Source organism: Merops nubicus, unplaced genomic scaffold (assembly GCF_000691845.1).
Source record: "Merops nubicus isolate BGI_N331 unplaced genomic scaffold, ASM69184v1 scaffold7719, whole genome shotgun sequence".
NCBI lineage: Eukaryota > Metazoa > Chordata > Aves > Coraciiformes > Meropidae > Merops > Merops nubicus.
In genome coordinates this window covers 13,949-41,041 of record NW_008628936.1, presented here as the reverse complement: position 1 = coordinate 41,041, position 27,093 = coordinate 13,949, and the positions used below count along the sequence as shown (strand labels likewise).

The 27,093-nt window shown below is 40.3% G+C and overlaps 1 protein-coding gene across 1 annotated transcript; it reads left to right on the top strand.

Moving 5' to 3' along the window:
* Positions 1 to 27,015, top strand: STX7 (syntaxin 7). The gene is made up of 9 exons (XM_008946824.1): positions 1 to 82; positions 15,137 to 15,206; positions 17,003 to 17,093; positions 18,864 to 19,001; positions 19,688 to 19,740; positions 20,492 to 20,582; positions 21,874 to 21,946; positions 22,925 to 23,007; positions 26,777 to 27,015. Exons 1-9 carry the CDS (start codon positions 1 to 3, stop codon positions 26,867 to 26,869), a joined length of 774 nt encoding a protein of 257 aa, XP_008945072.1. The 3' UTR covers positions 26,870 to 27,015.
* The last annotated feature ends 78 nt before the right edge of the window (positions 27,016 to 27,093 follow it).

Here is a 27,093-nt window from a genome sequence, read left to right as displayed (position 1 = left end):
ATGTCGTACGGTGCAGGTTTTGGGGATCCTGACCAACTAGCCCAGCGCATAACTTCTAACATCCAGAAGATCACACAATGCTGTAAGTTGCATTTTTGCATGTTTTATATAAAATGGTAATAACAGTGGTATCCCTCATGGGAGGTTAGTTTCTCAGTTTCATTCATGGGAATTCACTTCTTTGGCTTCACCTGCTACTTTAACAGGTTCGTGGCACCCAACGCAGCAGATCCTTTGTACGTGTGGTTAAGTGTGATCTATCTTTGGGAAGTATGTTATCACTCTATGTTCACCAAACAAATAAATAATTAGTAAGATGGCTGCTAGTAATAAGCCAGTTTTGTCCTGGCCAGTTATGTGGCACCTTAAGATGGTAGGTTGAGAAGTTTGCCGAGCAAGGATTGCGTCAAATATTTGCTGGAGTTTGAATTGTTTAGCAGGGCCAGAAGCTGTGGCCTTGCAGCTTGCCCTTGGAAGTACATATTAGATATGTAAATAAGATTGTGCAAGCTTTAATATACTTGTGCTTAGATTCATGCCACCTAACTGGAGCGTTCAACTTAGAAGTAAATTAGGCTGCTGGGATTTTCAGGCTTTTACCATTTCCCTCCATTTTCCATTATATTTTTAATATGTGTGTGTTTATTAAGCAAATACAGTTTGATCTCACAAGTTACACAGAGCATACTGTTAATCAGAAGGGATCTAACAATGAACAGGATATGGCTAGATTTTGGCATACATGGTTTTAGTGTTATGCAGGACTTCTTGTGTATGCAGAAATGGGTATTTTTTTATTAGAACTTAAAATTAATTCTAGTCAGTTACATGTGTCAATTTTTATTAAAACTTTGATGTTTGTCTTGCAGTACAAGGTTTAGGAGTATTTGTAGCACAGATTACTGGCATAGATTGAGCTTTTGCCTATTTTTTTCAGCTACCTTTTATATCTTCTTTCAGAATAAATTTCTTTAAATTTCAACAGAAAAGATGAAGAATTTTAATTTTGCTCTATTGAAAAGTTTCTGTACATGAGGGTTGTATTTCTTCAATCTAAAATTAATCAGTGAATTCCCTGGCTCTCACGGCTTCTAACTTGATCTTCCAGACACCCCTACCAACCTGTGACAGACACTGAGGCTCCAAAACAAAAAAAAAGGTCTCGGTTGTCAGGTGAAAACGTGAAGTGAAATTGGGCTGAAATTGGAGCACTGTGAAGACAGTCACTGAACTTAATTAACCATCTTTGCTGGATTCAGTGAGTCCATAGTCTCACCCTGCCTCTTCCATCTCCTCTCTTCTGCTGTGTCTCCCCTTCCCTTGTGACAAACAAGGTGTACTAAAAGTAAGGTACCTGGGGTTTATATAGGAGACATGCCACAGTGGTTACCTGCTCTCCTTTCCACTTTGAAATATAGATGGCTGATGGCTGAGCAATATACAGGTGCTTCTGCCCTCCCAAGACCCAAGTCCAAATCTCTCTTAGCCCCACTGCTGCCTGGCTTCAGAAACAGGAACTTTGCCTTCAAAAATGCCAGCCAAGCACTTTTCTAGGTGGTGGGTACACAGCTGGATTCCATTCCTCTCTCTTCTGTAGGTCTGAGAGAACAGCAACCACCCAGTTGCTCTTGTAGTCTGTTCTCCTCTGGTGGCTTCTGAGGATCTGGATCCAATGGGCAGGCAGAACATGTTTCCTGGGCTGAGCTTTCTAACGACTTGTGTCCACTTTTCTAGGTCTTTCGTTTACATGTGTAGTACCAGTCCAGCTTTCTGTTGGAAGGTGTGAGCTGCAGGGACTTCCAGGTCAGATGAGGAAAAACCGTCAGGCTTAGGGAGCTATAGAACTAGTCAGCTGCTGAGGAGGTGTCTCTTAGACTGTAATTTATGATTTTGGTTAAGTTCTTTCCGCCTTCATATAGCCCACTGTCATTTAATGACAAGCAAAGCTCATCTCTGTGCTGGTTTAGCACACCACTTCAGTTATTAAATCAGTTGCAATCTTTTTGGTTTGGGTTGTTCTGTGTTAACTGAGAATCTATATTTGTATCAGGTAAGGGCTAGGTTAGCTTAGCACCCTTTTAACTTCAAAGAGCAGATTTTATTGATCTGTTGATCGGGTCATGCTGTTGATTGTTATGTTGAAGGTGTGTTAAGAGTTGCAAATCGCTTCTGCTTTATCTGAACCACTGGTGAACTACTACAGTAAATTCTATTTGCAGTGGGCTGTCTGTGTTTCTTTGGAGGAGAGGATGTGGGTGGGTCATTTTTATGACCTTGAAGATAAAATTAAGCTAGCTAATGGAAAGCAGCCTACAGTGCTCTGCACTCTGAGCTCTATGGGAAACTTAAGCCAGGAGGGCACCTATACGTGTCCGAGATCCCAAACCCCAAAGTGTTCTGTGGAACAAAAAGGTTCTTTCAGCTGTTCTTTAAATAAGTGTCTGTGCTCTGGTTTCCATTTCCAGCATTTCTGCAGAAATGATTGTAACATCTCTTAGCAGCGTCTAGGGAATGGAGTCTACTTTCCTCAGCATGAAGCTCATGTTTTGTCACTGACACCTCCGAGATGAGATTTAAGGAACTAGTCTGTGGAGTGTTTCTCTGTGCCTTTTGTTAAAACTTCCACAGAGCAGCTGGAATTGCAAAACTTATGGCTCTTCTTGACTTCTGATGTAGAGTGGCATGCCTCAGGCAGGAGCAGGAGAGTCAGGCTCTCAGACCCACCTCTAGCATTTTTGGAGAACCCATGTGACTGTCTTTGAGCAGTGCTGTAAAGCCCAGGGACCCTGAGTCACATGTGTTTGAATGAGCTACAGTGTTGTGTGCTGAACCTCAGTGAGGTCAGCCATGCCTGCAGGCCCTGTCTCACTGGTTTGGTGTCATGTCTGTGTTAACTGTGATGAGAATCAGATCTGCAAAGAGCTAGGGGAGCTTCAGATTGCAAGAATATACCCGAAGAAGTGTATAATGAGCTCTGGGCACCTCTTAGGCAGCTGCTAAATTTCTGTCTTAGTAGAACACAACTTACGATAAGGGTTGAAACACTGTCTGTCTGGAATCTAGTCCAAAGTACCTGTAATTCTCATTCCAGGACTATCTTACAACTGATTAGAATATCTAGATGGCACACATTGTGTTAGACTTTTGAAATATTAATTTAAAGATGGTTGAGGTTTGTTCCTAACTTTCTGAATATGGAGAACAGAATATAAGGAATGATGCAGGGTGCAGGACTGTAACCGGTCTGGGCTTTGCAGATGAAGAACCTGTTATCAAGGTCTTTTAATCAGTGTTTACTGAAGGAGCAGTAGTTCCAGAACTGGGTTTCATAGGTTTCACTCTCACTTTTGTGGCAGCTTAATGACAGCTGCTTTTAACTTGAAAGAAATCTCAATGCCTTCCTTCAGTATTTCCTTGAAATATTTCCTCTTGGCCACTCATTTACAGCAACTGGATAGAAAAGGAATGAGTGTGATGCACAGAAACAAGATGAGCTAGCAAAACATAGTTCTTTGTGGCAAAGCAATTCCTGCCTGCTGAAAAATCTGTATTTGTACCAGGCATGTTCATTTACAAAAGCAGGAGTATGGTAACCTAACAGGATGACATAACATTGAGTCCTTATTGTGATTTTATTTTCTTTCCCTCCCTCTCTTCTTCAAGAGCATGAAGCAAATTCTGCAAGAGAAAATCTAATCTTTCAACAATTGGAAAGATGAAACGAGAATAAAACAAAACAAAAAGCCTAATTAAAAAGCTTTTAAAATATGTTAGTTTCAGAATTCTTACAGGTGAAGGTGAGGGGGAACAATTTTTTGAAATCTGGCAGTTTTCTGTATTTTGAAGAATTTATCTTCTGTGTAGCAAAAAGAGGGAAAGCATTTTGTTTAAAGAGGTGTTCCCAAGAGGGACCAAAAAGGGGGTTAGTCATCTACAAGGATAGCTCCACAGTTATGAGTAGGAAGGGTATGGTTAGAGGAGTAGGGGCCTCTTCTACTCAGCTGGAAAGATTTAACTTGTGTCTCTGACAGGAACTGTGCAAGAAGAAGTAACCAGCCGTGGTTTTTCCTTCCCCTTTGTGCTGCTTCTCAAGTCTCTGTCCCAAATGTAGGTTCATTGAAGAAGCAAACTTGTGTGCTTTGGTTTTGCTTTCCTCCTGATATTTTCTTTGTAGCTAATGAATACGTCACTCAGTGCAATCCTCAAAGAAAAGCAAGGACCATACAGACTAGATAGATAACTATCATCTCTCCCCTGGCTTCTTAAGCTGGTCTTTGGGAGCTGTTGGTTTAGAAGCAGTTTATAATGTTGCCTTTTGCTTGGGAACACAGAACAAAGCCTGGTGTTGATAACATACACCCAGTCCCCGACTTCTAAAAAGCTTCTGGTTTGCAAACTGTAATCAGTTACAGAACCTTTGCTAACTGAAGAGAGGCATTCACATTCCCTCCCTACCTCTCCCTTCCCAGCTCCTCTAGTTTGTGAAGGTTGTGGCAGGATTTTGTGCTGTGGTGGTTGCAGAGCCAGCACAAATGGCATAATCTACCCTTGCTCGATATTGGGAAGGTCAGTGATAGAGTATCTTAGTTATTCATGCATGCTGAAAATCAGCTAAGCTAGAGAAACATATGCTTTGCATACTGCAGGATAATAAACTAAATTTCAGTAGCCACAATCCACACGTGGCTGGAGCCTGTCTGGCTTTGAGAGCTTCTTTCTCATAAAGACTCTTGCTTTCTGCTGACTTCCTTTTCTGTTTGTTAAGGTAGCACAAACATCAGCTCATATAGGGCACATTCCCAGAAGGTCAGCTTCAGCCAGCTGAGATCCCTCTGTCATGTGGTAGCTCTCCTGTGACACAAGTTTATCTGGTTTTTGTTGCATCCCAAGTTTTCTATAAGCCAGTATTTTCACTGAATGTTGCTGAAATGGGAGATGAATTACATCAATCATATGACTTTGTCTTTCACTTTATGTAACTATAGAAAATCACAGATTAAACTCTAACACATATTAGAGTTCTGATATATGCCTTTTTATTGTGTTTAAGTCCTTGACAAAGGCTGAAACATTAATGGAAAACTGTCTGCCACTATATTTGTAACACAAATTATTTCACATGATTGTTCTATAGCTAAAGAAGGACACAAATGAGCAGGTGAAAAGTAAATGAAATTGCTGAGGTGTGGAAATCAGTGGCTGTATGAAACCAAAATTCTGTTACGTCTATATTTAAAATGTGGTTTTCTACAGGTGTGGTTTTAAAGCTAACAGGCTTAAAGCAGAGCTTGTCAAGACTTCTAAAGATTGTCAGAAATTTCCAATTAACTGCAGTTAACCAGAATTTAACTTTGTGGGAACATACTTGTTGGAAGTTGCTGTTGTCAGGAAGGTTCTTGGATTTAGGATGAAGTTTCAGTAAAACCTGGAAAAGGCTGGTTATTTAGGGGTTTTATGCACACATTATAGTCCTCCATGTTCCATTTTGTGGGCTTTTCCAAGACTGAGGATTTGGACTTGAATCTGCTATATCCAATTTATAACCCAAATATGGAGGATAATAAGAGGGTAATTTTGATATTTTGTATCTTTCCAAATGCCTGTCTTTCTTCAAGGAGGTGAAGTCATGAAGCCCACAGTTCTCTTAAAAATAATTGTTTATGAAAACTTCAAGCATGAACTGTTTGCATGCATTCCTAAGGGCTTTGTTCTATGTAAAATAGCATATATATGCAAGGTATTATGCCTCACAGATGTGTTTCTGAATTTGGAGAATTTTAATGTTTTTCTGTATTTTGTGTTGATAGTTAAAAATATTTTGGTTCTGTTGGAAATGACATACATAACTGTCTTGTGTGGATGACATTGCACAGGAGGTACAGTGATTTATTTATGCTATTGGCAGAACAGAATGAAAAATGGGTCTTCCATGTACACCCCAGAGCACTATTTGTGTTGGTATGTGCAGGAAAAGCCGAATTTTCCTTGCACCTACATCGTTTTGCCCTGCCTTAGTTAACTAGTCTGGGGTCTCGGGGATGGAAGAACTCTGTAAAATTAGTCGCCTTAGTATGGAAGCAGTTTAATAACTGTAAAAGCCCTGTGTGATTTATAACTACAGAGTGGCCAGTGGAGACATCCATAATTGGTCTGCAGCTGCTGGTTTTGCTGGTGGAACGTGTATAAACGGGCTCAGCTAGACAAGATAACTTTTGGAAACCAGTCTGCGTTTGCAGCAGAGCGGAAGGGATGTGGCCAGGGTCCTCATGCTCCTTCCAATCTCTACAGAATTACATTTCAGAGCCTCTCTAAGGTACTTAAAATACCTGTTTCACTTGAATTCTGTTGGATTTTCCTCCTTAAGGACAGGGGTAGAGGAGTTTGGGTAGCAGTTTGATTGTCCAGAAAGCCCTCCATTAGTCTTCTGCATTACTGCTGTGCAGGAGGCTGCACCCCAGTTAGGGCTCAGAATAAACCCAGGTCAGTGGTTGGTTGCAAGTGACCCCTGGAATGGCAGCTACTTGCTTGTGTTGACCAGTCTGTGATGTGTTGCACGTCTTTGCCTCCATACTGGGTCCTGAGTTAGCTTCCTGTGTTAGTGGCCTGACCTCTTAAAGAAACTCAAGCTTTCTGCATGTAGCTGGGTTGGGTTTGTTGTGTTTGTGCAGCTACTGGTTACTGCAGAACCAGGCATCGTTTTCCTAACTTCATAAGCTATTGGTGTTCTTTAGGAAAACATTTAAACTTTAGGGTTTCAGGGAGTTACCAGGGACTTTTTACAATATGAAGTGATTGTAACTTGATTTAATGACTTCCCCTTGGCTGAGCTGTAATAATTGATCCCATGATCAGTTATTGTGCACTTAAGGAACGTGTATGTAGCGTGCTACAGTCCCACTTCACAGTGTCCTTGAAAGACCATTATAGATGATAGTGCATTAGCATGAAATAATTACAAAAGCACTTAAACTGAAGGCAGATCCAGAACTCCACACATTGTTGCTTATGTTCCTGGTCACTTGGGGGTATGATTCTATGTAGAAATGCTAGAAGCTCTAATAAAATCCATCGGGAGAGGATACAAGACTTGATGTTTTCCCACTCTTTCATGCTTAACCTGTCTTTAGTCCTTAGAGCTCCGAGGATAATTTTTATCCCCATCCTCATTTGACTTTCTCATTCCCACATGTGCTTCAGTTACTGTTTCTTTGTGCCAATATATTATCCTGTTTTAGAATAATCAGTGTTATACACTGAGACAATAAAACAAATGACTTAAAAACTTCAGTAATTTGATTTTAGGTACTTGATTCCAATTAGGTGAGGTCTTGGGTATAGGAGGTGCGTTCTACTAAGCTGGGGTCTTTCGGCTAGTGTCTGAGATTTTATTCCTGTAGTGAACTGTCACTTTTGGTAAAGGTAGTGTTATCAAAGTTTACAACCCTGTGGTGTTGTCATTGATTTAAAATTTTAGTGGGTGTGAACTATGCTAGTAGCTTTAAAGGGGCACTTACCCTCATATAGAAAACTTCAATCTGCTGAATTTATTGCAACTACGTTAGGTTGCAAGGTGTAACAGCTTTTATAAAAGATTGATCCAGGAATGTTTTCTTCAGTGACTGCCCATCTTTAGTCAAGTACCCTCAGCTGAAGTGCAGAAGGAAAACACATTGAATTGAATCTGAATAAATTGAGGAAGTCTTTTCTCCCCAGGCAAAAGCAGTTTGAACTGGAGTAATTTTAACAATAATTCTTCTATTCCAGTAGCCTACTCTGAAGTAACTCTGAAGTTTATTAGATTCCACACAACTTAATCTGTAACTGGATGTTGACTCACTTGTTCAGCTTGAAACAAGGAGGAGATTCCTCATAGTTGTCCAACTGGTGGCAGTGTGTGTAGGTTCTTTGGCAAATTGTTTCAGAGTGATGGCTCTGCTGGTTTTGTACTCGGTGCTTGTTTGCTGTAAGGAGCCATGGCTGATCCTGAGCCTCAGGTAGAGCAGACTTGGAGTCTGGTGCACACAATGGAACACTTTGCTGGTTCTGCTTACTCTGCTTGGGCTCAGGAGCTAGGAAGATGACTGAAAATCAATGGCTTTAAATACCCATTATTAGTTTGTCCTGTGAACCTTAGGCAGTGACTAAAACCCTATCTGTCCCTTTTTAAGTAAAAGATGGTGGTGTGGGGGAACTTTCACCATGACAGTTAGTATTCAGGAGCAGCTGTAGCTGCTGGTTGGAGCAATGCTCTGCTCCTTCTTCCTGTAACAGGTCCGAAGCCTGGCTGTTCTGTAAGGCAGGTTTCGTTGTACTTGCCCTGCCTGCTTGTCTGGTTCTTGTCCCCTGCAGTACAGTCCTCAGTGCTGTTCCTGTTGCTGCTGGTATTTTTTCCATGCACACCCAGTGGGTGTTGCATTTCCTGTGGAAGCATTAGACTGTAGCTTTATGGAATTGGGCAATGTGGTGGGTGTGGCTTGGACCGTAGCACTGAAGGAAACTTCTGCTGTGTGGCTATAACACAATCTTGTGTCATCCAAGTAGGAAGTGAGGCTCCTGGCTGCAAAGGGGTAATAAGCAACACTCATTAAATGTACTTTTTTTCCCCCAATTGCATGCTTCCCTGTTTGTTGTGGCCTTCTTTTTAGGACTCTATGGGCTTTGTGTTGATTCACCTCACTGTCCAGCTGTAAAGTTGCAACAAGTTGGTCGTAGCCACCTAGGGTTTAAAGTCTGTTAAGTCTAAATGTTACTAGAATGGAAGTTGAGATGGGAAGACAACTGATTGTAGGTAACCTGGGAGAGCTGCTCTCCTGGAGTTACTGTTAAGTGTTACAAAGAAATACCATCCTCCATTTCAATTTTCTCATGCTAGGGGTGAATGTGAGGCTCAGTCCTGCCAGAGGAGGTGTGCAACCTACAGCCTGCTCTTCATTTCTCTTCTCTTAGTTCTTTGCCTTTCAAACATCAGGATTTAACTCAAGGAGTTGTTTTGGTTGTTGTGTTGTTTTCTTTGGTTTCTTATCTTTTCTTCTGCAACAATACTGTGATGTTACAACCTGTACAGTGATTACTAATCCTTGGTTGGGGATAACTTTGTTTGCTCCTTTGTTCTTAGAGGCAAGAACTAGTTCTGATCTTAACGTTTTCATGCTCAAGGAGCAGAACCAGCTGTTATATCAAAGCAGATTTACTTGTGGTAGTGGAACAGCTTTGCAGAGCTGGCTGAAAAATAAAGAAAGATGAAGGGAAAGGAAATGAAATTTCTTCTTTCCTAGCCAGCTAAATGCCAGCTGTTAAGCAAGGATAGTGTGTGATCCAATATGTGAAATATGTTTTTATCTATGGAAAAAAAATAGTGTGTATTGCAGATCTGGCAGGAACATGTTTCTCAAATACTTCTACCTATTAAAAAAAAAAAGTAAATATTTCCACTGCAAATCTCACTACTCCAGTGGATCTTGTCTACCTTGACTTCAGCAAGGCTTTTGACACTGTGTCCCATAACATCCTCATAGGTAAGCTCAGGAAGTATGTGTAGATGAGTGGATTGTGAGATGGATTGAGAACTAGCTGAGCAACAGAGCTCAGAGGGTTGTGACCAGTGGTGGAGAGTCCAGCTGGAGGCCTGTAGCTAGTGATGTTTCCCAGGGGCCAGTACTGGGTCCAGTCATGTTCAACATATTCATCAATGACCTGGACGAAGGGACAGAGTGCACCCTCAGCAAGTTTGCTGATGATATAGAACTGGAAGGAGTGGCTGACACAGCAGAAGGCTGTGCTGCCGTTCAGTGAGACTTGGACAGGCTGGAGGTTGGCTGGAGAGGAACCTAATGAAATTCAACAAAGGCAAGTGTAGAGTCCTGCATGTGGGCAGAAATAACCCCATGCATCAGTACAGGTTAAGGGTTGACCTACTGGAAAGCAGCTCCATGGAGAAGGACCTTGGAGTCCTGGTGGACAAGAAGTTAACCATGAGACAGCAATGTGTCAAGAGAGGTTCTCCTCCCTCTCTGCCCTGCCTTGGTGAGGCCACATCTGGAGTACTGTGTCCAGTTCTGGGCTCCCCAGTTCAAGAGAGACAGGAAACTATGGGAGAGAGTCCAACAGAGGGCTAGGAGAATGTTTATGGGACTTGAACACCTATCTTATGAGGAAAGGCTGAGAGACCTGGGGATCTTTAGCCTGGAGAAGAATGAGGGATGGTTCTGTCAATGTTTATCACTCTCTGAAGGGCATCAAGAGGGTGGGGCCAGGCTTTTTTCAGTGGTGCCCAGAGATAGGATGAGAGGCAACAGGCACAAACTGGAACACAGGAAGTTCCATCTGAACATGAGGAAATACTTCTTTACTGTGAGGGTGATGGAGCACTGGAACAGGCTGCCCAGAGGGGTTGTGGAGTCTCCTTCTCTGGGGACTTTCAAAACCCACCTGGATGCAATCCTGGGTAACCTGCTCTAGGTGAACCTGCTTTGGCAAAGGGCTGGACTAGATGATCTCCAGAGGTCCCTTCCACCCCCTGCCACTCAGTGATTCTGTGAACTCATGTAGAGATAAGGAGGCCTTTTATATGAGATACTGTTACCATATTTTTTTTCTATACCTTTTTTCTTTTTTTTTTTTTTTTTTTTCTCCTCTTTAAGGAGACCTTCCACTGACTAGAAATGGAAGCACAGTTTAGCTTGGTAAAAGTAAACATGAGCTGACTCTTAAAAAAATTTTCTCAGTAGGAATTCAGGTCAGGTCTTTAATTGTTTCTCTGGCTCATCATTAACCGTGTCTGACCTGTTCTCAGGCATGTGACTGGTCTGAGAGTAGCTGAGTACGTTTCATCACCTGATTAGTTATGCATTATGAGGTCTAGATCAGGGAGAAGCAAGATGTCTTCTTACGAATACAGTAGTACTGCTTCTTCCTAATACAAGACTTGTTTTAAGAGTGAGATTGTTTTCTTTTTCATGTGAGACAGCGGTTGCTCTGTGAACACGCATTTTGCTTGTGTGATACCAGGCACCCTGCTTCCTGCACTGCCCCGTTCCCAAGGAGGACTTGCCTTCTGCTCTGGCTCATTGCCAGCCCACAGCTGGCAAGGTGCTGCTCCTGCAGGGTTGTAGTATGGGCCCTGAAGGAGTTGTTGGTCTTCATTATATGCAAACATCTATTCTGATCTTCTGTGTAGAAGAGGCTGCAGGAGTTTGTGCACTTCTGGTGGAGACTGTTGCCGTATGCCGGTGACTTTGGTGAAGAACACCTCTGTGCACATGGTGTGTGCCCTTCTGCAGCTCCTGAGCAAAGTCCAGCAGCTAGCTGTACTTACTCAAGGAACCTGAGCTGAAGTGCCAGACTTTGCAATGAAATGGATTAAGGTGTGCACAAGATCCAGTCAGGCTCTGTGACAGAATTGATAATGCCCAGGACAGGATGGATTGCTGGTAGCTGTATTGCTCCTGCTGTTCAGAGCTTCTTGGGAATTTGGAAAAATTGGGAAGTAGGGAAAGGAAAACCACAAGGGGTGAGTTAACACATCAAAACTGTGTCATCTCCCTGACTGTTACAGGTATATTTACAATGCAGAGCTAGGACTTTGAGTTGGGCTTAAGCCTTTGGTTCTCTGGGACACTTGAGCATTACTGATGGATTGAGAGGTACCAGAGCAGCTGCCAGGTGCCTTGGGGTGCCACCCTGAACTCCCTGCACAGGGGCAAAAACCTGGTTAAACAAGGGAGGCAGTACCTTCATAAATATCACCATCAGCAGTGAAGCCAGGAACTTAGTGACCTCTGTTTTATGAAAAGCAATCCTGGTTTTCCAGCAGTTTTGCTTTCTCCCTTCAGTGCCAAGACCCTCCCGCTGCTTGTTTCCCAAATGGAGCCAGCAGAGATGTTTCTACAGTCTAACCTTCAGGAGAAGAGGCTACAGCTGCCCTGTTATCGCTTGAGGAAAGGAAATGATGCTGACTTTTATCTTAGAAGATTCAAAGCCAGTTCTTGCTTTGAATCAAATTCTGTAAGATGTCTTTGTGTGCATGTAAGGGTGAAAGACATTTTACCTCCGTGATGCAGGTGGTAATGTCTTAAAGCTTTTTTGTCAATAAAGCTGTATGAGTTCGAGTCTGGACAAATGTATATGATTTAGGTGGCTTTGTGATTATATGTATAGTAATGTATCATAGAATAATAGAATACTTTTGAGTTGGAAGGGACCTTTAAAGGTCATCTATTCCAAGCCCCTGCAGTGAGCATTGACATCTTCAACTAGATCAGGTTGCTCAGAGCCCTGTCCAACCTGACCTGGAATGTTTCCAGGGATGGGACATCTACTACCTCTCTGGGCAACCTGTGCCAGCGTTTCACCACCCTCATTGTAAAAACTTCCTTCCTTATGTCTCATCTGAATCTCCTCTTTTCTAGTTTAAAACCATTACCCCTTGTCCTCTTGCAACAGGCACTGCTCAAAAACTGCCCCTGTCTTTCTTATAGGCCCTCTAAGTACTAAAAGGTCATAACAAGGTCTCCCTGGAGCCTTTTCCAGTCTGAACAACTCCAACTCTCATCCTTTCTTCACAGGAGAGGTATCCCAGCCATAGGGACATACCAAATGTCTGAATGAGTAGTGGTCACAGGAAGAAATCTGTAAAACAAACCCAAGCCAAACCAGAAGAATTACAAGACACTAAAGAAATATTTTGCCTATATACACTCCAGCATATTTGTATTAATATGAAAGAGTACAAAGTATGGATTCCTTTAACTCATCGACCTGCAGCTATGTACTGTAAATCAAGATTCCAGGAAGGTCACCTTCTCTGCTGTCTGTACTATACAGGTCCTACCAGCTTGGTTTTGGCTTTTTTATTAAGACAGCTTCAGAAGTGCTGCTGAAGGCTGTCAACCAACATTTACTTTCATTGCTCTGCCTTTTTTCTGCCTGCTTATTTGAATAAGGAATGTTTCATTTTTTCAATTTAGTATATGTCATATAACAAAAATTTGAAAAGAGAAACTATTTTTTTTTCTGAATAGTATCCTTATTGTGAAAGGTTAAGGTGGAAAATATTGAATAACAGGAAGCCCCAAAAAATTGATGTCAGTTCAGTCCTTGTTTTCTTTAATTTATTTTATCCTCTTGAGATTTGCAAACTTGTTAGCACTTAGCTCTTTTGATGCATATTTACAGACTTCTTGGCAAAATGTTTCTTAATCTTGTGCTGAATTCTTGAATCGCAAGACCTGGGATGAACTTCCCTCTGCCTGGAATTGTGTAGCTGACCAGCTATGTGGTGCCAGCTTTTCATTTCCCCTCAGTTATCTACTTGTGTTCAGTTTCAGATGTAGGCTAAATATCTAATTAACTTGAAATGCAAATATTTTAAGTAGAGGCTTTGTTTCAGAGCATTTTTCGAGTGAGAGCCTTTATTTAAAATGCAAGCAAGCCTGTATTTTCTTTATATGCAGTTAAATAACCCATCTCTAGGTGGCAGTGGGACACAACGATACCTTTTCTGTCTGCAGAAAAGTTGCTAACAGAATGCCTGCAGTTCGATTTGGTTTTTTTGTTGTTTTTTTTTTTTTCCTCCCTGCAAAAGTACATAGAGAATCCCTGAGCTCTGTTTGTCTTGAATCAGAATTTGCCTGGGCACAAATAAAGGATAATTTGTGTTCAGTTTTATAGGTATTAAAATTTCACACTGTTGAAGATAACACCAGCCAGTTACCTTTTTGTTTGTTTGTTTGTTTTGAAACCATGCTTTACACTGAACATAAAGAGATGGCTCAGTTACCCAGAGTCAGTGTTTGTCAGTGCTTGTGCTCCAGCAACTTCTGTCTTTGATATTTGATATTTACCTGATGCAAAACATAGATACTAACTTTGTCCTTTTTTTAATATCTTCATTACTGGGCGTGCACAGAAGGCATTTGCTATAGCAGTTGTTGACACCAGAATATTACATAAAGCAGTGTGGAAAATCCAACATCTAATTCACTGGAGACTTGTTGTGAAATGAAGATTAGAATTAATATTATTGCTAAAAGTGTTCTAAGGTATTCAATTTTATCTAACTGCTTAGTATGAGTTACAGGTAACTTTCTTCTTGTAACTGAAATTCTGTCTGTTACAGATCTCTTCCATGGTATATGGAAAAATGCTCTCTTTTGAAAATGTTTTTCTTCATTACTTAGAGATGCCTTTTACTGCAATTTTAACTGTATTTAGGAAAAAAAGATAGTATGCTAGTGAAGTGAGGATCCCACATACTGTCATGCCATCATCTTTTCTACTGACTGTGGTACACCAGTCTGCCTGAGGAGGGCCACAGAAATACAAGAAAGACAAGTCTACTCCTGGCTGAGGTCAAGCAAGAATAAGTTGTTTTGTATATGTATTCTTTTGTTTTAGAAGATGTGAGGGTGTTAAGCTGAGATAAAGTACATTCAGGATATTAGTTTTGCAGTGTGATAAGCTGCATGTCCTTGAAGTGTGTGTCCAATTTTTTCCATGCTTTCTTATGTCACAGTAAAATATATTACGTTGAAAATAAGGCTCAGATGATATGTCACTTTTTGTGGTTCAAACCTGATATATTTTATGAAATACACTACAAAATCACTAGTAGTTTGTGTGCCACATTTCCAAATGTAAGGATCTCAAGACTGGTTTTAATTAATGTACCTTAAGCTCATGAATGCTTTGCTGCTGTCTCTTCATTAATGCACTGGTCCTGAAATACTTCTGTATGATAATGTCATGGAAGTCTTTCATACAGCTTTCCAAAATTGACATGTGTAAAATATGATTAAACCAGAATAAGAATTGTGCTGCTTATTTTAAAAATTAATATTAAAAGGCCTGGCTTATACTTATTATACTGAAACTATTAACCATCTTTAACTAGCCTGTTTCTACCTAGACAAATACATTCCTATTCTTTATAGGAAACCCAGGGCTTTGACTTGGCAAAGACCATTCACTAGTTGTTCTGGGACTCGTTAAGTGGAGTCTTTGTAGTAGGCTGAAAAAAAATCTGGAGTATCAAGTTTCTGTCAGCTTCCATGTCTTTAGAATTGACAAGCAAAACCGCATAAAATAAAGCAAGAATTTTCTGTGCCCCATTAAAATTTCTCTTCCTCTTCACAAACAGCTGCTGAAATACAAAGAATACTACATCAGCTTGGAACGCCACAAGACACGCCTGAGTTGAGGCAACAACTGTGAGTATTCACTGAAAACATTTGATTTCACTGCATTGTAAACAGCCTCCTGGTAGGTAATGAGGTGATGTGGCACAGTGTTTGATCTCACTGAGAAAAGCAAGTACCTGAAACTTACTTTTGAGATGCACTTATTAAAATTAATTTTGGAGAGTCTGTAAACTAGTCAGCTGTTTTGCCCGTGTGTGTTGCCTGCAGTATCAATGTGTCTGTAAGATGCTGCATGTCAGCAAGGGGAGAGTGTTTGGACCAGAAAGCAATATCACTCTTTAAAAAACAAAGGCACACATCTCTCCACTCCTGGTAATAAATATATTGTTGTGTGTGTTTTTTTTTTTTTTGTGAAATGTGATACTGGGGGAGGGAGTGATATGTCTTTTTAGTGACAAAAGCTAGAAAAAAGGGATGACATTATATTAAAAAAATGTTACAGAAATACTTAAATAAGTAGAAGTGAAATGAGGCTCCAAGGCAGATGCTGTGCTATTGGTTCAGTCACCTGAAGGTGGGCTTTCACTGATCCACCACTAGCAGAGAGAGTCAGCTGCTCTCCACTGCTCTGCACCATCTAGTGAACCATTGTGATTTTTTTCTGTTAAACTTCTTCACCACATTAATCTCAGCATCATAAATACACATGATGTGCTAACCCTGGGGGTGAGAAAATTGGCAGTCTTCAGTGTGGTTAATGCCCCACTGTGGCTTTGAATAGTAGGAGGAGGTGTGTATTGGACCAAAGGCATCCCATTCATTTTGAGTGAACAGCCAAATTTCTTTATAACAGCTTGAGTTCAGGGCCTGTGACAATAGCCAGATACAATCCACAGTGGATATCCTACTGGAGACTGTGACTGGGCGATGATTGATGCCAGGCAGGATCTAGGCATAGATTCACAACTAAACAGGATAGAAACTGTTGTGAAGGACAAGTTGCAGTCCCTTTACGGAGGTGATCTATATGGTAAGCTTCCTTGACTTTTCATCTGCCCCTTTTTTATTTGACTGAACATTTGGCCTTTCTTTTCCTGTTGATACATGTCTGAAGAGCTATTTGGTCATTTTAAATATTGATGTTGATTGTTTGCTAATAGCTTTCCAGATAAAACCTGTTTATATACACTGGGGAGGAGGATGCAAAAGCAGGTAAAGAATTTGAGTTGCTCCAGTAAAAAAATAAGAAGATTGGTAAAGGAATGTGTGATAATGTTTGAAACGGAGACAACAACAACAAAAAAGGCAATGCTGTTGAGGACAAGGCATTATTTTAAATGCTGTTAAAGATAAATAAGTGTAAATAATGACATTTTCAGGTAAGTGCAAAGCTATGGTATCATGGGAGAATATAGATAGATATCTTTGGCTAAGCTTCCCAGTAACTGTCAGGAATTGACTCTTCATGGGCTGTGGTATCTGAATAATATCTAAGCCACAATATGTTCTTCCACACAGAAGAAACTTGGTCCTTTCTACAGTTATTCTGAGCTTGAAAGTGACCAGTTGTTTCCAACTATTGATAGCCTCAAAAGGGCTATGAAAAGCATGTTTAGAGATCTGTAATCACTAAAAACTTAATGCTGCATATTAGGAAAATGAGGGGTGGAGGTAAGCAATGATTCTGTTATACTGGGGAACACACCTTCTTCAGCATCTGTCCCGCCCAGTATCCATAATGCCACACTAGTGTGAAGAATAAAGATGGCTTTGTGCACTTCAGTGAAGCATTTAGTACTGCTGCTTTTCTGAGAACAAAGAACGTAACTCAGTGGTCTCTAATGAAACTTCGCATTTTGTTTTAGGCAACAGAAGCAGCAATACACCAACCAGCTCGCCAAAGAAACCGACAAATACATTAAAGAGTTTGGATCTTTGCCTGCAACAAGTGAACAGGTATAAAACCAAGAAGCATGGATTGTTTGACTGTCATGTTGGCTCATGTAGAGCAGTTGGTGACTTTGGTTCTGCATGCCTATTTTTGTGCTCCTCATTGAGTTTTCAAGGCACTGTTTAGGTAGTCTACCCATTTTCATAACAGGGACATTTACAATGTAAGAACAGTTTGTTGCAGTTCAGACTTGTTCCAAAGTTGTTTTTGTGTATTGGGGATGAGGCAGTTTGACTGCAGTGGTAGGAGTCAAGGCAGTGCACAGTGCCTGTGACTTCAGGTAGCTGATCACTTTGTGATCGGTTGCAGCAATCCTAAATCTAACTCGGCGGGGACTCTGACTGCTTCCAGGGTCAAGGACTTGTGTGCCAGAACCTCTTGTAGGGCATGTGGCCAGACCTGGTCACCCAGTGTCCCAAATAAATTTAGTATGCACAGTAGGACTGCTCTACATCTCTCAGATCTGCATATGTCCTATGTCTTGTCCACAGGCTTCTCCTTTCTTAAGAGGAGTGGTCAGGAGCTGTTGCTAAAACAACTTGTGTGATCTATTTCTTTCCCAGATCTATGTAAAATACTATCAGGAGCCAACATGTAAAGTGGCTGTTGTCATTAGCACACTCCTGTCTACTATCCTGTGGTTTCTTATCTTAGTGAAATCTGTCACTTAAATAAGAGAAGAACACCAGAATCCCAGAAAACATGGATTCAGATTATTGTCACTCAAACAACTTGCCTGATCTGTGGCTGATTACCCAGGAGTCTTTAGGAAACTGAGTTTTCTTGAAACACTGAATTCAAATGGCAGACCATGAACTAAATGTGTTCATCCTGTCAAGTGGTAAATTTATAACAGAGGTGTTAAAACTTGTTCTTCGTATGTAACTTGTAGTTCTGGCAAAGTATGTTTGGGTTGGTTTGGGTTTTGTTGGGTTTTCTTAATGGATTCTCTGTTTATCTTGGAGCTGAAAAGTTGGTGATGAGACATTTTACTGTTTGATTTCACTCCTTTTATGATGAGTCTCTTCATTAAAGCTACTTCCCAGTGAAGTGCATAAATAACAGATTGATAAATGACAAGTTATAGCCTGTCAGAAATTTGGAAGGAAAAGTTAATACATTGTATACATTTAAGGAAATGTGGTGGAGGATTTTCTGAGTGCTTAGTCTTCTCATTCCTTCCTCTACATCTTAAACAAACCTGAAAGATTAGAACAGGTATTTTTGTATAATTTCTTAAGCAGGGATGTGAACCCACTTCTGTATGCAAATCATCAAATACATATTTCCATCATTTATGTAAAATACATGTGAAATGCTCTGTTCTTTTTCTGCACCCTTTCTTCCCATTCAGTCACCTTTGCATATTTTAGAATCTGTGGTATCAAAATATCTCACACTTAAACAGTAGGTTTTATAATCAACAGATATTAAAATAAAATCATTTTTATTTTAGAAAATAGAAAAAAAGAAAATAGAAAGCTTTCTTATCTCTGCCCATTTCTCATTTCCAGCTGTTAAATGAAATTAAATACCCTGGTTTCCTCTTTAAATGCCTTAAATTGTGCAGAGTTGTGTTCCCAGAGGGAAGGAAGGTTTGGCCATGCAGTTGCAAATGTTTTTGTAGACAGCCACCCCCTACACCTATTCAGAAAAAAAAAAAAAAAAAAAAAACAACAAAACCAAAACCACATGCCTTAGCACTGAGCAGTCTGGAAATGGCAGAGCCTTGAAAAGCCTGAGCTCCTTTGACTTGGTAAAACTCTCTCCTGTAGCGTCAAAGAAAAATACAGAAGGATCGTCTTGTGGGGGAGTTCACCACAGCACTAACAAATTTCCAAAGACTCCAAAGGCAAGCTGCTGAGAAGGAAAAAGACTTTGTAGCCAGAGTAAGAGCCAGCTCAAGGGTATCTGTAAGTATCGTAAAATGTGTTTACACATTTACACTCTTCTACTGTGTTTACAAAGGTATTAATGGTGTTTGATGTCAAACTTGCCTCCACATTGCTTCTTACAAAAGCTCGTATCTGACTCCAAATACTGCAGAACATGTGCTATATGATTTTATAATAAAGGCTGAATTAAATTGCAGTACCCTCCCCCTGCCCTGAGAACTGTTTCTTTATACTTGCCTTTGTCACACAAAGGCATGAACTACCCCTGGGTTCGTGGTTTAATTCTGCAAAAGCAGTTTTTAATGGATTTTTAAATGCTTTTGCTGCACCTTCAGGTATTTCCCTACAAGGGAGAATCACTTGCCAGATTTCTATGCAGTGTTTAAGTGGAGAAGCGCTAAGGACCTGGAGATGTTCAGCTTCTCCTTGTCAGTGTACCAATTTTGCCTTTTCACTCTGTGCCAGATACATGTTGCTCTACTTGTAAATTTTAGCGGGCAGTTACTGAGCTGAATGTTTTTGCTTGTATTTCAGCTGTATATGCATGCATAAAGCAAAATGGGGATGAAAACGTGTTAAATCATGTTTCGGTTTGAAGTTGACTTACCATAAACCTTGTAATATTGACTAATTATAGACATGCTGACAGTGCTCCTTTCAAGGCCATAATGTTTTATTTATATTTTTAAACACTGATCATGTAGGGTGGTGCTCCTGAAGATAGCTACAAAGAAGGAACACTTGTGTCTTGGGACAGGTAGGTTGAATTTGTTAATAAGTCTTAACCTAGCTCAGAATAATAAAATAGCCTGCAGGGAAGCCAGGTGATGATTTATTTGTTGGTTTGGTTTGGGTTCTTTTTTCCCAACTGATTGCCTTATTCTGGAAGGAGTTGGAATAGGTTGTTCATTTAGGCTTTCTTCCATAAGGCAAGTGTCAAGAAGGGGCTTTGGTGGGACAGGTGTGAAGAAAAAGGAGTAGTTCATATCACCTCCCTCTTTTTCTTGCATGCTTCAGATTTAGTTGTCTCTTTAAGCTGTCCGAAGTCTGTATTTTGGGCTTTCTGAGACCCAAAATTATGTATGCAGAACCCAACCTGTGAGTTGAGTAAAACTTTTAAGTTGTGATAAGGGTCCAGCATTTGCTGGAATCTCTCATTGCTTTTGTGCTCTCCAAGAATTGCTTCTCAGTCTCACCATCTGTTTTGTTGGGTAGCTTGCTTCTGCATCGGATACTTACTCTGCAGTGTAACTTGGAAGCAGCTTCACCCTTGTATTCATACTTTAAATTTCCAGTTGGGTAGCTCAATGCTGTGTGCAACCTTGCTGCAGCAGCAGCGTCCTGTAACAAAGGTGAGACTGTTACACCTCCCCTGTCATCTAGGCAGGCAAGGGTAACACATGCATTTTGTAAACCAATAAAGTGTGTGCTGTGTAATTTATTCTTCTGAGTTATTTCTCATGTTGCCTGTTCAGTTATGAGTGGGGTTTTTTTTGTTCGTTTGATAGTCAACCACAAGCACAAGTGCAAGATGAAGAAATTACAGAAGATGACCTTCGTCTTATCGAGGAGAGGGAATCTTCCATTAGGCAGCTGGAGGTAAGTATGAGTGGTTTTGCAGCAGAATGTGCTTTTAATGTTTCCAAAGAAAAAAAATTTTATAGTGGCATGAGCATTAATTGCAGACATTAATCTTGAGGAGTTTGTGGGTGTGTTTTTTTCCTTCAAAACTACAAATATTGCCTTTCCATGTGAAATGTGCATTAGAAATCTGCTGTATGAAAGCCGTGTTTGACACAGTGTTTAACTTCAGCAGTTCAGTTAGGGAATAAGAGTTCAAGTGATTGCAAGAGAAAATACATACAATTTTTTTCCAACATAGTGGTCATATTGTAGCTTCTTTTTAAAAGTGATTATAAATGAAGCAAAATTATACCTTTCCTCCCAAGTATTCCCAACATATTGTTCAACATCTTCATTTTCTAAGTGGCTTTTTTTGAACACTTTTGAAAATACAGAGATACTATGTTTCACTCAAACTTTTGTAACAAATTGTAAAAAAGTTAAGGACATTTAAAATCAAGATGTAAACTACACAAAGAATTGCATCATGTGATGAAATGCTTACATCAAGAAACTTCTGTGAAGACAAAATTAATTTTTCCGGACAGTCTAGAATCCACATTTCTACACTTAACAGGAAAGATGCTGGAACTGGAGTTTGTCAGGAAGTCTTGCTGATGCATGTGGCAAAATCCATGCTATGCATAATTGCTTTCAATAATCTCCCTTACCACCCATACTTTAATTTAGAGTGAATTGAACTAAATGTGTATCAGTCATTAGTTAAGAAGAGATCATATGTACACTGGTAACATGGCATCTAATGTTTCATCATAACCAGAAGGTAATTAAGGTAATGTAATATAGATGCAACAACCTGACCATATTATAGAGGTAATTTCTGTAAACTGTGGTGCTTATGAAATTTGTGTTTAATTTCATAGGTGTACTAAAACTAATGCAAAATTTTCTGCACATGCTTTTATTAATTTGGCTTAAATGGACAGTTTTTAAACAAAGCTGGCATGAGCCTTTCCCTTCAGTTAAACTAATAAAGATGTGTGTAGACAAGCCCTCATCAATGAGAGATCCTGTTTGTGATGTGATGTGAATTATACTTCGTATTCAGTTAGTTTATGACAGACTTGGTCTCACTGTACCAAAAAAGCCTTCCAAATAAACATATTAAGGTGTTGGGTTTTTTTATCCTGTAGTGTAAAGAATCATGGATGCATACTCAGGAGAAGAATGGGCAATATTTCTATTTAAATGTACAGTTATACAAGAATATATTATGTCAATTAATGTGATAATTTTTTTCTTACAGGCAGACATTATGGACATCAATGAAATTTTTAAAGATCTAGGAATGATGATTCATGAACAAGGTGATGTGATAGGTAAGTCTAATTCAAAGATGCTCTCAAAAATTTTTATCCTATTTCTCTGCAGAGCAGCAATGTAGAACTTAATTTTGCTGGAAAAATTCTTCTAATGAGAATATCAGTAATAAAGCAAATCAGGTATAACCTAATAATGGATAGCCTGGCTGAAGTAACTGGAAATACATTATGAAAGTGTGTTTAAAAACACAGTTTAAAACATTCTGTAGTTTTCCGTATGTAAAAAAAATGTCTTTAAAAGTAGTTTTTTGAACTGTTTGTACATAAAATTTGAGTTCATGTGGGGAGTTTTACGGTATTGCCTAAAGATAAAAACATGCAGGGTCAGCAAAGGTTCCTGCTTTGCCGTCCTTGCAGACAGGTTTATATTTTAAAAAAAAATGTGATTGAAAAATACATTTTCTGACTCTGCTGCTAAGCCATGCTGTTGTCTATGTCCAGCATATATTTTTCAGGACTTTTTCTATCAACTTGGTCCTTAATCTGTTTTGTTTCCAGGGAGGGGGAAAAAAAAAAGTTGGTGTCAGTTTGATAGAATACCAAACTAGAGTCATGCCACCTGGGGCATGTGTTTTGTGTATCTATTTCCTCTGATTTTGTAGGCCTTAAGACTTTTTTTTTTTTCTGAGCAGAGAGTAGTCAGTAGTGAGTTGGAGGACAAGTAAAAGTTTTTTAAAAAAAATAGATAAATACTGGAAGTTTCTACCTCAGTTGGTATCAAAGGTTCAGCCTTTCATCTCTGCATGAACAGGGGACCTGTTACTGACATTAACTGAGCCACTCATTGCCTGGGCAGCTTTGAAATGAACGTCAGGCATAAGTACAGGAAGTTCCAAACTTCCATAGTGTGAAGTATAAAACTTTGAGTACTGGTGAAGACACCAGCAGCTGGGGGGCAGCTATCATATATGCTCTCATGTGTATTTCACTGGATTGTTACTAACCAAAATTTGAAATTTTCCTTTTAAAATAAAGACAGCATAGAAGCCAATGTGGAAAATGCAGAGGTACATGTGCAACAAGCAAATCAGCAGCTGTCAAGAGCAGCAAACTACCAGGTAAAGTCAGTGTCAACTGCATTGGCAGTTGTGTGAGTGTCCTTTCTCAGTAGTCCTGACTTCTGCTTTCTTAGGCAGTTCAAGGCTTGGAGACTTACTTAAAGGTTTATGTAAGACTACGATGGTATTTCTAGGTCACTATAAAACAGAAGTCAGTGACCTCTGGAAGCTTTAGGCTTAGCCAGGCTGGTTTAGAGCACCTGCAATTATACCTCTATTTTAAATAAATAAACTCAACCCCCCCAACCCCTTTTCATAGAATCACAGAATTGTTTAGGTTGGAAAAGATTTAAGATCATCAAGTGCAACCGTTAACCTAACTCTAACAAGTTCACTCCTGAACCACGTCCCTAAGCACCATATCTGCATGACTTTTAAACACATCCAGGGATGGTAGTTTAACAGCTTCCCTGGGCAGCCTGTTCAAGGACTTAACAAGCCTTTTTGTGAAGAAACGTTTCCTAATCTCCAACCCAAACCTCCCTTGAGGCCATTTCCTCCCTTCAGGTAGCTGTAGGGAGCAATAAAATCTCATCTGAACCTCCCTTTTCTCCAGCCTAAAGAACCCCATTTCCCTCAGCCACTCCTCATAAGACTTGTGCTCTAGAAGTAAAGATTCCAGTATATGGAAGGTAAACCTCTAAAAATCACTGGAGGAAGTAAGTAAGATAGGCAGAGAAGTCTTCTGAAGATGCTGCCAGTTAGCACCAATTTTTGCTGTCTAAAATATTCACAAAGCTGTATATATCCAGCTTCTATTAATTGCTGCCCTGATGCTAAAAATGTATTTTAAACTCGCAAACTTTTTTGAAAAGCCATTTAAATACCTTTAAATGCCACTTCTTCATAACATTTTTGAAACTTATTAGAATTAATCTTATTCGTAATAAATCTTTCCTCCTAAGTCAGAGTTAGTCCTTAGACTTTTTTTTTTTAAATCCTCTTACGTGTGTTAGTATTAGACAGGACAGTAAGTCAATGAAAAAATGTCTGAAGGATTGTCTGCTGATTTCAGAAGGCAGGGAGGGAAACGGGTGCATGCATCCTTGAACTGTATTCTCAGTGGCACTACTTTGGACATGAAGTATAGAATCATTGAATCCTTCTCCTTGGAAGAGACCTTTGAGATCATCAGGTCCAGACGTTAACCCAGCACTGCCACATCACCCCTAAACCATGTTGCTGAACACCACATCTCCAGGTCTTTTAAATACCTCCAGGGATGATGACTCCATCACTTTCCTGGGTAGACTGTTCCAGTGCTTGACAACCCTTTCTGTGAAGAAACTTTTCCTAATATCCAATCTAAACATCCCCTGGTACAACCTGAGGCCATTTCCTCTTCTCCTATCACTTGTTACTTGTGAGAAGAGACCAACTCCCACCTCACTACAGCCTCCTTTCAAGTAGCTGTAGAGAGTGAGAAGGTCTCCCCTGAGCCACCTTTTCTCCTAGCTAAACAACGCCAGGTCCCTCAGCCACTCCTCCTAAGACTTGTGCTCTAGACCCTTCACCAGCTTTGTTGCGCTTGTTTGGACCTGCTTCAGAACCCCAGTGTCTGTCTTTTAGTGAGGGGTCCAAAACTGAATACGCTGTTTGAAGTGTGGCCTCACCGGTGCCGAGGGGAACAATTGCTTCCCTAGTCCTGCTGGCCACACCTTCTGATCCAAGCCAGGCTGTTGTTAGCTTTCTTGGCCACCTGGGCACACTGCTGGCTCATACTCAGCCAGCTGTTGACCAGCCCTCTGAAGGTCTTTTTCTGCCAGCCAGCTCACCAGCCACTCTTCCCCAAGCCTGTAGCATTGTCTGGGGTTGTTGTGGCCCAGGTGCAGGAACAGGCACTTGGCCTTGTTGAAGTTCATACAGTTGGCCTCTGCCTATCAATCCAGCCTGTCCTGATCCTGGGAATGTAGAGCCTTCCTACATCCAAGCACATCAACACATCCACCCACCTCGGTGTCATCTGCAAACTTACTGAGGGTACACTTGAGCCAGATTGTCCAGATAACTGATAAAGATATTAAGGAGAACTGAGCCCTGGGGAACACCACTTGTGTCTGGCTGCTGACTGGTTTTAGCTCCCCAAACTTACTGAGGGTACACTTGAGCCAGATTGTCCAGATAACTGATAAAGATATTAAGGAGAACTGAGCCCTGGGGAACACCACTTGTGTCTGGCTGCTGACTGGTTTTAGCTCCCTTCACCACCACTCTTTGGGCCTGGCTATCCAGAAGACATATTTTAATTTTGGCAACTATTAAATCTGTATAGCCTGACTCCCATAAGGAAGTGTTGGAGGCTGAGGCATGCTGGTGCAGTCAAAGCTGCACGTGGCTGGTACCCTCAAAACTCCTGCTTGTGGTTGGACAAGGCATGCACTGCTCGTCTGCCATGTGGGGTGCATTCACACAGCAGAGCTGTTTGGGGAAAGCCAGGCTCCTTTCCTTCCTTTCCCCAGTTACCACTGCTGATTCAGCACCTGTAGAAATGATCAAGTGCCTGAGGAAATAAGATTGCCATGTCTTTAGCCCCTTGCTTAAGTAGTGTTGTTACAGGGGGAAATGTTTGACTTCAATGCAGTGTTGGCAAGAGGTGGTCTCTAGGATGAAAAAGGAAGAGATTTGGAGTGCAGGAAGAGAACTGGCCACAAATTTTTTAAGAAAGGCAGGTACTCTAGCAAATGGATTGAATTCTAGCAAGTAAAATGCTGAAATGAAGAAATCTTAGCCTGACAGTGGGAAAAGTGGCAGGAAGATAGTAAAAGTAGTAGAAAAGTTAAGAAACTTGGTGGTACTGGGCAGAGAATTGGCAGTGCCAATGAATATTTGACACGGATGTAGTTCTTCAAAAGGAAAAATAACTCCACAAACACAAAACTATTAAAAAAGACCCCACACAAGCCGAAGAACTTCTGTCAAATAGAGCAAAGCCTAGCTTTGTTTCTGGAGCTGTGGCCTCGAATTCTGAGGTTTGAGTGTTCTTGGCTATTGGCAAAAGCCTGTGAAACCCACTGGTAATTAATTTCCTTTCCTGCTGTGACGGAAACCTTTGGATTCCATATCCTTCAGATAAAGGATGACTGACAGAATGTTGCTAGTCTTGGGTGCTCTGGTATCTCAAGTGACAACCTTGTATGGGATGTGAAAGTTCTGGACATGCTCATAACTTACACTTTATTATAGTAACATGTGTATACCTGGTCTCTACTTGGGTCTCTTTCTTTTCTTTTCCTTTTTTTTTTTTTTTCCTTAAGAGCAAGTTGTACCTAGGAAACTTGTCAAAAACAACTTCAAAATCTCTCTGTGAATAGATACAAAGTCATTCTTTCAGAAGCCTGAAACTGCAGTCTGTTGTCCCCTTTGTATATGCATCAATAGTCATTAAATATTTTTTTCTAGATGACAATCCCTACCTCTTTTACTGTGCATATTTATTTTTCATTTTCGTCTCTGTGATCACCTGCTCACTCGGGTTTTCTCTCCCTCAGTGTTCTGATTGCATCCATTCATTATGTTACTGCATTCTCTTTCATTAGTTTGTGTGTCAGAAAATACCCCTGACTTAATTCTGTTGAATAACATAGCCAGAAAAGTAAGTTGTGCATAACTTAGCTCTTTTTTTTCCCTTGAACAACTTCAGATGAGTTGTTTGTAAGGACACAATTTAGTTAGATTGCACAAGCAGTAGGACCATAAAAGTGTACAAGTAGTCTATTGATGTGGTGGTGCAATTTTCATTCTGGGTTTTTTTTTCCCCTTCTGTTGGCAGCAAAAGTCTCGAAAGAAGATCTGCATCCTCATTATTGTACTTGTTGTTGGAGCATTGCTTCTTGCACTCATCATATGGTTATCGTCAAGATAAGTCTCAGGAGAAGGTGTTGTAATTGGTATTTTAAATTATGAAAGGAAATTCCTAATCATGGTTTTCTCATTGTGAAGCTGAGTAAAACTGGTTCTGTACTTCATCACACTTACTTTTTTATAAAGCTTTTTATTTTAACTTGAGAAGTAACATTCTCAGTATTACTGTCAGTGTAATTGCCTGCCTTCTTGGATGTGAGTACTTGTCAGAAAAAAACAGGTCAT